This window comes from Pollicipes pollicipes, unplaced genomic scaffold, assembly GCF_011947565.3.
Source record: "Pollicipes pollicipes isolate AB1234 unplaced genomic scaffold, Ppol_2.1 Scaffold_1600;HRSCAF=1878_pilon_pilon_pilon, whole genome shotgun sequence".
NCBI classification, from domain to species: domain Eukaryota; kingdom Metazoa; phylum Arthropoda; class Thecostraca; order Pollicipedomorpha; family Pollicipedidae; genus Pollicipes; species Pollicipes pollicipes.
The window spans coordinates 25,593,031-25,603,362 of record NW_023595962.1 but is presented as its reverse complement, the minus strand read 5'-3'; the positions used below and the strand labels follow the sequence as shown (position 1 = coordinate 25,603,362).

At 57.5% G+C, this 10,332-nt stretch overlaps 1 protein-coding gene across 1 annotated transcript in view; it reads right to left on the bottom strand.

Moving 5' to 3' along the window:
• Window positions 1–1,700: 1,700 nt before the first annotated feature.
• Window positions 1,701–10,332, bottom strand: part of LOC119089322 (uncharacterized) — a 32,114-nt gene continuing 23,482 nt past the window's right edge. The window contains exons 7-11 of the mRNA XM_037211995.1: window positions 10,027–10,137; window positions 8,856–8,978; window positions 8,370–8,398; window positions 4,050–4,065; window positions 1,701–1,779 (exon numbers count right to left, since the gene is read on the bottom strand). Of these exons, the coding sequence (XP_037067890.1) occupies window positions 1,765–1,779; window positions 4,050–4,065; window positions 8,370–8,398; window positions 8,856–8,978; window positions 10,027–10,137 (294 nt within the window). The 3' untranslated portion in view covers window positions 1,701–1,764. The remainder of the gene's footprint in view (window positions 1,780–4,049; window positions 4,066–8,369; window positions 8,399–8,855; window positions 8,979–10,026; window positions 10,138–10,332) is intronic.

Below are 10,332 nucleotides of genomic sequence, written 5' to 3'. Positions count from 1 at the left end.
GCGGCCGGTGGTGAGAAACCGCCCACAGCCGGCGGTGAGGCCCGCTCGAATGCAAGTCCGCGTGCTACGGCGCGCGCGTTACAGACCTCTCAAAATGAGACGAAATCATCCACTTTTCGAGATGAGGTGTACTTTAACCCTTCTGTTTGGTGTGCTAAGTATAATGCATTAATTTTCACAATCAATTTCCAATTCAAAAGTTTCCAAACGATTCAAAGATTCAAAAGATTCAAAAGAGAGATTTAAAAGATTCAAGTTTCCAACAAACTTTGGAAGTCGGTTAAATCCACCGCCGATGAAGCTGACCTTCCCCATGCTGCAGCTTCGTGTTTGAAGTAGGACGTTGATATCACATGATCCTACCTCGTTTGTCGGCCAGCGAAGCACCGTAGGTCCAAACGCAGGCCGCATCGTTAACACCTGTTTAGCGCTTTTATCGGCGCCGGACCAGCCGTCAAACGGAGAGCGGGAAGTTGCTGGGCCCCCTCGAGTCCCCGGGTGGAACAGTACACTTCTGGGCGTTTGGCGTCACTCCATATTGCTGTTGGCTCGAACAGGATGAATGCATTGCATGGGCTTGGCACATTTAAATGCAAGGAACTAAGTAAGTGTTGGCTCACTTACAGTGCCCGCCACAGTTTCTCAGCACGGCAGCCTGCAGCTGAGCCAGTTTGGGTCGGCTGGGGAAGGCAGCCTTGGTCGACAGCCACTCAGCAGGCCTCCTCCACCGCGGCCGAACGCCAGGCAACACACCATGATCTCTGGCGGCCCGTTGCTGGCGTCAGGTCAGGTCGAGTGTTCGCGAGCGCCAACAGCGCGCACCATGCCGCGGGCTCTTCCCTTCAGCGTTGAGTGAAACACCCACGCTTCACGCATCATATTTATTTCACGCGGCCACTAGCGGTCGCGCCAAGACCAACACGAATCGCGCGTTTAAAACAAAGCTGGCCCGCGGAGCTGCCAGGAGCGCCGCTAGCGCCGCCTCGCGGTGGTTTCTCGCTGCCGCCGCGGCGTCAGCCGTAACGAGCCCAACCGCGACGGCCACACGACCCGACTCCGTGGCGCGGCCGCGGGAGGCGGGCCACCCGTGACGTTACGTCACGATCGCCGATGACGTCCACTGACGCCGCTTCAGTCTATTGCACAGCGGCAGCGACGGCGAGCCTGCGGCGGCGCCGCCCGGCGTCATCGTCACCGCGCGAAGCTCTTCCCTCAATAGTCGACGCGCACGCACACCCCTCCGGCGCCAAACCGCGCCCGGCCGACTGGCGCTGGAGCGCGAGACCCAGCGCGTGCCGCAATAGGGCGACCCTGTTTCAGTGGAATGTGTCGTTGGCCCCGGGCCGAGGCAAAACCCGCGGCGTTCCTCCTCCGAGTGCAAGCAACCAAAGAGCGCCGGTCGGGGCAATTTACGCCGGGGGCGGGGGGGCGGGTTAACACACACGGCGGAAAGCTCACGTCACGGAATGCTGACATCGAAAGAGCGCGACAAATTTGGAATGCAGTGTGAGGCCGTCTCGCCTGCAAGCGCCAGCCGACAGTACGCACACTCGCACATACACCCACAGGGGCGTGGCATCGCAAACACGGCGGGAACTGCATCGCCGCCGCGGCATCACATTATCTTCATCTTTGGCGTGTTCGCTGCCGCTCCCGGACGCGCAGCTGCCGCCCGGCGTGACCCGCGGCGGCCCGGGTCCAGGGCTCAGCCCTCCGGCGCTGCCCAGGGTCAGCTGCCCGCGCGGCTCCGGTCCTACCGCTCATTTACCTGCGGAGACGCTGCAACACAGGCGGCGGAGCGCGGTCAGTCGAGTGGCGAGCGACTGGCGGACTTCCTGCGGCCTGGCGTGGTGCAGTCATCTCAAGAACTTTATCTAAAACTATCCACGTGCGTAGTAATAAACGGTACCGACCTCCTCCTACGTGCCACGGATACCAGCTGACAGAACTAATTCAGATTCTCAAGGTCTCGCCTTAAGCATTGTTTCCCTGAGAACCCCTTTCTCTTTACGTTCAACACGAGAGGGACATATGTGCCATTTCCGAAGAGTCCAGGGAGCCCAGGTACGGTCGTGTGGGGCGGCGCAACACGTCAATCACTCGCACGCCGGCCCCGCCTTACCCGAGACCCCCCCCCTCCCCACACGCACACACACACACACGCACGGACGCTGCGTCACGCCGCCACCGGCGCGCGCGCAGACTGCGCTGTGGCATCGGCCGGAGCAGGCGGCGACGAGCAGCCAGCCCCCTCCCCCCCCCCCCCCAAACACACACAGGCAAGACAGGGACGCGTGCAGCGGCGGCGGCGGCGTCCGACGGACGACCCCGTCCCACTCCCTTCTCCCATCATCACCCGGTGATCCAGTGATCTCGGGCTACGCCTGTGGCGTTCAAGAGGAGCGCGCCCGGGGGGAGGGGGGAGGGGGCCCTATCTCTTCCTTCCCTGTTCTCCCCGACCCCGGGACTCCCAGAGAGAGCGCACCCGGGGGGGGGGGGGGGGGGGCGCTCTATCTCTTCCTTCCCGTTCTCCTCCGAGCCCCAGGAATCCCAGACCGTCAGCCTGCTGACGCCGCCTCCGGCTATGCGGCAAAGGTGCCTGTTCGCGTCATCGCCGTCACGGAGGTTTGTAAGGCTGCTTTGCGAGAGCACCTGAGCCCGTCGCTTGTAGCGCATCACGTTAGATCATTTGCAATAGATGGCTTGTTTTCCTTCTTCGACTGTTCCAACCATTTCGCCTACAGCATTTTGCAATTTCAAAAGCAAGGTAAAACAACAGTGCACCGAACCAAAGAAAGCTTACACTCCCCCTTTCCTCACACAACAAACAAAACAAACACGAGCTGTCCCGAAGACATTGCTAACAGGACCGCAGAGCAACTGCTAGCCACACACCGAAGAAGTGTTGGCAGGGTGACTCTCCCAGGCCTTCCCAGCACAACCAAACCGCAGCCCCGAAACAATGGCAGGCCAGCAGGGAAACCAAACAAGAGCATCCCAAGTACCCAATAACATTGCAGCGGAAACCACTGCAGCCAATGAGAGCACAGGCAAGGACTCTCCAAAGCCCCTGTGCTCCACGCAAACGCCGAGCCAAAGCAAGGTCGACCGATAGCCAATGGCTGCACGGCAAAGCCACTCAGCCGCCAACGGCTGCACAGCAATGTCTTCTGCCAGCCAATGGCAAGGCGACACACCCCAAAGCCTATCAGAGCGCTGCAGGCCTCAGTCGTCTGCAGCCCAGGAGAGCAGCCAGTGTGGGGGGGGGGGAAGGTCCGGTCCTGCAGGCATGACGTCACTGGGACCGGTTCGGACGGGGGCGGGGCGGGAGCTGGGCGGAGCAGAGCCGGACCAATCACTGCAGGGACGGAGCGGCAGCAAACTACCCCAGTGCCCGGCTAGGGTGCATCTGGCGCGCCAGGAGACCGGGTGGTGCAGAAGAGCAGTCGGTGCCAATAAACGCACCGGAGGACGGAGTCAGCCAGTGAGTAGTGGAGTCAGAGGTGGGGCAGTACACAGAGCTGAGCCGAACACCGAGGGAGGAGTTAGCCGGTGAGTAGTGGAGTTAGCAGGTGATGACAGTCACCCAGAGCTGAGTCAAATGCCGGGGAGGAGTCCGTCGGTGAGTAGTAGAGTCAGGGGTGAGGCAATCACACAGAGCTGAGTCAAACATCGGGAGCAGGAGTCAGTCGGTAATGAGTGAAGTCAGAGGTCCGGTGGTGGAGTAGAGTCAGAGGTGAGTCACACAGAGCAAAGTCAAACAGGCCACGGAGGCCAGAACCGAGAAGGGACAGTGGGTCGGATCCGGTGATGACTCATCAGCGATCAGCGGGTAGCACATCGACGGGAGAGAAAAGTCAGAGACGGGGTGGCGGGGGGGGGGGGGGCGATCTCGGCGAGAGCGGGCCGGCCGGAGAGGGGAGAGGGGGGGGGGGAGGAGCCGGCCGTACCTCGGCCGGCCCCAGCTGGGGGTACACCAGCAGCGCTACAGACAGGAGCAGAGGGGCGGCCAGCAGCAGTGAGCCCAGACACACGTCAGCGACGCCTACCTGGCCGATCCGGAAGCTGCGCCGCCGCCGCCGGCACACAAAACACATGGTCAGCCCCGCGGCACGCGGTCACAGGCACACGTCCGCCAGCGGCACGCGGTCACAGGCACACACGCCCGCTCAGGCACGGGCACACGCGTGGTTTGGCAAAAGCACTGGGTTACGGGCGCAGTTCTACTTGAAAAAATTTGGTCAAGAGCGTAATGTTGCCTGATCAGCCAGGTCGTCAAGGACGTTTAGCAAAGCAAGCTGGCGGGGTGAAGAGGGAAAATGGCAACATCTACCCCAAAATACCAGAAACACGTTTTCTCCAAATTTGGTCCACTGTTTTCCTCAAAGTCGGGGGCAGGCTGAAGGGGTGCACCCCTATCCCCCCAATGGACAGGAATATACACCCCCGAGACCGACCTAACGTAACCGCGGTCTCACCAGCCCCCGGGACCGACCTAACCTAACCGCGGTCTCACCAGCCCCCAGACCGGCCTAACCTAACCGCGGTCTCACCAGCCCCCGAGACCGACCTAACCAAACTGCGGTCTCACCAGCCCCCGAGGCCGACCTAACCTAACCGCGGTCTCACCGGCCCCCGAGACCGACCTAACCTAACCGCGGTCTCACCGGCCCCCGAGACCGACCTAACCTAACCGCGGTCTCACCGGCCCCCGAGACCCACCTAACCTAACCGCGGTCTCACCGGCCCCCGAGACCGACCTAACCTAACCGCGGTCTCACCGGCCCCCTCCCCTGCCCGGGTCACCCCGACCGGTGGAGTGCCAGCCGCGCGAGATCACGCCCAGACTGTGTCACTCCCAGTCGGTGTGTCAGTCCGGCGCCGCGACAGCGAGGTCAGGCCCGGACTGTGTCACTCCCAGTCGGTGTGTCTGTCTGGCGCCGCAGCCGGACTGAGTGTGTCACCCCGACCGGTGGAACGCCAGCCGCGCGAGGTCAGGCCCGGACTGTGTCAGTCCGGCGCCGCGGCCCGACTGAGGCGAAGAAAACATGGCGAGAGGAGGCGCGGGCCGCGGCCCAACCCGTGCGCGTAACTACCGTACAACGCCTGTGGGCCGTCTCACCCCAATCTTTCAGTACATTTATTTCTGGCCGTAAAGCTTCGAACAGGCTCTTTCCTGAACCATACAGGACAAAGCCTTCTGATTCACCCCAAATACGAGCTGGTCGTCTGGCGGGCCGAAAGACGCTTAAATCACAAATAATTAACACCATTAGTACGGCAACACCCATGTTTACTTGCTAGCATACTTATGCAAATCGGAAGAGGGGCATCAGCTGTACAGTGGCATAGACTCGCAGGCAAACTGGACAACCTAAGGTGAACCGGGTGAGTTAAGGGCGACCCAACCCGACGGCTCTGTTTTGTTAAACGCACGAGTTCACCAATCGAAATCAACGCTTCATTGGCTCGCATCGTAGACGTTACCGTAAAAGGGAGTGTTCCATATTCATGTGGGTGTTTGAACTGAAATAGCCATCTTAAGGACCGTTGGTGAACAGCCTGCCCTCCCTAAGACTTAAAGCCCTCCAGTTTCTGAGCTATACGCCGGCAAAAATGTAGGGTATTTTAGGCTGAGAGCTTCAATGCCACCTAAGCATACATGACATCCTAATAACGTCATTCAAATCCTGTCATTCCATAAGCCACGCGGCAGTCCAGGCCGAGAAAAATATACTGGTCCAGTCATTCATATCTAGCGTTCGTGAGCACGATTTCGAGATGTAACGACCGTCAATTAGCTCTCAATCAATGTTTTGCTGGGTACGATGAGGTACTCAAACAATAACGTATCAAGGAGCATAGTTACTAAACAGGGAAATTGTGGTGTCTGGAGCAGTCCTTTTCTACTTAAAAATATACCAAAGCTATAAATGGGTTTGTTTCATCATATCCCGAGCTTTAATATCTTCGAATGTGAAACATTCTGTTTAAGCCATGACTCGCCCACTTATACATGTGAGCTCAGATTAATGCGTTGCACAATACCCTTGTTCGCCGACTGCGCACACCCGGGCGTACCCGATTCCAGTCTAGTGTTATTAGATATATGTACCTAAATGACCCTTTTTTTGTGACGCTCCATCCTGCCCGGCGCACATCTCAGTTGCCACCGCAAGCGGCGGCACACTGACACCCAGCCAGCAGCCGGGTGTCGGCGCAGGGTCCGGCACGGCCAGCGCGGCGGCGCCCCGGCACCCATCCAGCAGCCGGGTGTCGGCGCAGGGTCCGGTACGGTCAGTACGGTTCACAGCCAGGCTGCTGCCGCTCTGGGCCACAGTGCCGGCACTCCTGCCCGCCAGTGCTACCGACCACGCGTGTCTAGTACCACTAGCTCGACAGCTGCTACACAGAGTGCAAAGAGGAGCAATGAGCGACGCAATTGAACCAAACACAAATGTATGGCGTCCTGGGTATGGTTTAATGCTAACATCAACGACACAAATGCAAATGAAACGTTGATTTGGGTTGATGAACTCGTGCGTTTCACAAAAGAGAACCGCCACAAAAAAGCAGGCCATGGCGTTGTGCAACGGCAAAATCGGTGGGAGTCGGCAACGGAACAAACGGCATTCATATACTGATGCTGGATGTTCAGAACTCATTAGCCATGTTAGGTGTTCTGCCTGTGTAGCTGCGCAATAAGGCCCTTTCGGGCTATGCACGGACTCGAGCCATGCAGCGATTGTGTTCCATTTCGTTCTGAGATAATTCGATTCATTGCAATTTTTAAGGAATGAGACTGACTGAAAGGCGTGTCCGACAAATTTAGAGAACGACAATTCAGACCAATGAACCTAAAGGAATGTGATGGAAGATTCCCACGCAACGACCTGACGATCCTGTGGCTAAGACACCGATCATAATTACTCGGAGCAACTGCCAATTCATTTGGAAGGAAGGCCTGGCAAAATATCGCACCGGATCGCGCTGTAATTCCAAGCCATGGCAGAGTGGCATGGGAAGCACTGCAGACGCTGCGTGATCGCAGCATACGCCGAATGTTCTAAACGATGTTTTTGCACAACATGGTGTCGCAGAGTGAGTAACGCTCCGCGTGCCGCAGTATGTGCCTGCCGCATACTAAGGGGAGGCCTGGGCCTCCGACAGAAAATACGAAAATGGGCGTGATGCAGGGGTGTGGTTTCCGTTTCAGTTGGGGGCTTCAGCATCTCCAAAATGATTCAAACCTCCAACTTAGGAGAGGTGGGACAAATCCCATGGAAAACCCACTTGCTGGCGCAGTTTGCGGGTCGACTGAGTCAGTTTCCAGTTTTAAGCCCTCCCCAAGCTCATTTTGCGGAGCGACGCCCATTACGTGAATGCACTTGGTGAATGCACCACAACGCACACGTGAATGCACCGCGCCCTGGACCCCCTTCCTGAAGAAAATCCCGGGTGCGTTCCTGTTCGAGAGGCATGCAAAATGCTGCACACAAAAACCAGATACAATGAAAGGCGAAAGGCGAGGGCGAGGGGCCGGAGGGACCGGCACCGTCATAGGAAGTGTTGCTGTTGCTTCAGGACGGACGCAGGGCTGCAGGCAAATCATGTGATGGTATGTTTAATGTGAGGTTGGATGAGTGAAACAGATAAGAGATGAATTAAACTGAGTGCCATGAATCCATAATGTATTCATAGCACACAGCTTTAACGTATTTGCGAATAACCCGTCGGGCAAGTATTGCGCAATGACAGTCAAACCACAACCTCACCCCGACGCAGCCGTGCCTGCGTTTTCGTGGTTTTCCTTCCGAACGTTGGACCGTCCGTGACTCGCCCGCCCCCTTAGCCTGTCCGTCTGCCTGCGAGTCTGTGTCATTTTACAGCTGATGCTCCTCCTTCAATTGCACACGTCTGCCAGTAACTTAACATGGGATGCCGCCGAACTAGTGGCATTGCATATATGTGCCACGGACTGCACGATACTGTCCAGTGAGCCCAGAAAAAAACCGGATATCGCCTGGCTATGGAGACCATAACTAGTGATCATAATACACTTATTTGTAAGCTCAGTAAAATCCAATACAATCGTGCTATCACAAACTGAATTATATCTCCGTTTTCCCTGCCTTGAATGATTAATAAGCGAAGTGCATATCATGAAAGCCGTGCTTTCCATTCCATCCCTGATGGTTGTGACACGGGGCGCCGGTCGGTAATGGGGACACGGAACATTAGACCACAGCCAGGCCACGCCGACGCGCGTCCGCATCAATGGTGTGACGTCATACACCCGGCATGTCCCCCGACAGGAGACACGTGACAACCGACGGCATCGGCCCGCCCACGCGTCACAGCAGACTCACGTGATCACGTGCGGGTCCTCCGTCACCACCTGCCGACAAACGGACCGCTGTGAGCGCAGCCGCGTCACCTGCCGACCGTGACGTCACACCCCCGCCGTCACGTGACCCGGAGTGCGACGTCATTGTCGGATGACGGCCCGAGCGAGGCAGCCGCGTTTGCAGGAGGCGGCAACAGCACAGACCGACGTGCGACGCGACGGCTGAACGCCTTACACTCCACACGCAGTTCGTGCAACAAAGCAGCGTCTGGACAAAAATCGGCTGTCCGTGTGAGATTTAATCCTCGATCTGCCAACGTCGAGAAATAATGCTGTTCTACTATTTCTATCATTAGAATGCCTTTACTGATGGCTGATTTGATGTTCGACCTCCGACATTGCATCATTAAGTGGTGAAGAGCAGTGTGGTACAAGATGTCTGCAGAACACAGGGCTGCCCAGCTGGACAGCAGGCCTGCGGGCGGGCTGCTGCCGTGATCACACCCACCTGGCTGGCCTGAGTGGCGACCGTGCTGACATCTAGCGCCGTCGTGGCGTACTTAGACATCTGCTGTTGCAGCAGGTGGATGGTGCGGTCTTTCTCCTCCAGCTGCTGCTGCAGTGCCGCCACCTACCGAGCGGCATGGAAACTCAGCACACAGCAGTTCTGCCATCTCTGGGCTCCCAAGGTAACTAACCGCGGTGCGGCGCTTCTGCCTTTGGTGCCAGCAGCCAGTCCTTCGCTGGCGGCACGGTGGTTGCTTCTGACGTCACAGATAGCACGTCCTCACGGGTCACACACGCCACACTTCTATTCGCTCGTGCCTGGCGCATCCCGCCATGTGACGTCACCGGCAGGCGAGTCGCTACAGGTTGCATGCCTAACATAGTAACTACCATTGCAGACAAGGTCGAGGTCTACGGTGCTCGCACCAATCGTCACACGCAGCCTACCGCTGGCTCGGACAAGACCTGGGAAATGAACTGCCAGGCGCCGATGCACCACCGGCGGGCTCCATGAATATGCATGTTGAATGCACATAAGCCACGTCGATTCTTCAGCCGTCAACGCCGTTGAAACCTAACAATGCCCGCCAAAGCACTACGTCACCTCCCCTCCATCGACCGTGCTCGTTAGCCGCGACACCCAGGCCGCAACGCACAGCGGTTCATCTCCAAGACAGGGGGACCCTTAGCCGTGAAAACCGAAAATGACGTCATTGCGGCCGGCGCTAAAAGAGGCGACGTGTTTATTGGCCGACAGAAGGCGGTATTCAGGCTTTTAACAAGCTGGGCTGATGGTTTTTTCCACGCATTTTTCAACGAACGTGCCAAGTTGCTAGTGCATTTCGAAGTCCTCCAACCATACAAAAAAGCACATGAAAAGTCAAAAGTGAAAAGGGTTCATTTGAGACAGGGCAACTTCAAAACAAATAACATTGAAATAAACAAATCCGCTGCTTTAGTTTCAACCAATCAACATGCATCATCCAACCCCATAGCCAATGGACATCCAAGCACATACATTTGTTTACATTGCATTACATTATTTACGTTTACATTCGTCTACATGTCTCATTTGTTCACAACTCCTGTTCCACGGCTGACGACGTCACCAAAGCGCCGGAACCGCAGCGCCTGGCGCAGCCGTCTGTGAGCACCGAGCGACGGCGACCCACCTGCTTCTTGAGGTCGGCGTTCTCCGCCGCCAGGTCGGCGCCACCGTCGACGCTGCCCCTGCCGTCTAACGACGACACCTCGCTGGACACCGACGTGCCGCGCCGGCCCGGCTGGGTGACGCCACATCGTGACGTCAGGTGATGTCACACAACCGTGACGTCAACACACGAACCCCAAGCGGTGTGGAGACTCAGGGGATGGCGTAGGTAGAAAGGCGAACTCAGCCGCGAACTTACAAACACTTGTCGCGTGACGCGCATTGGGACGGCTGCCGATAACCCGCTGTTAAACATCTCAAAACTGTG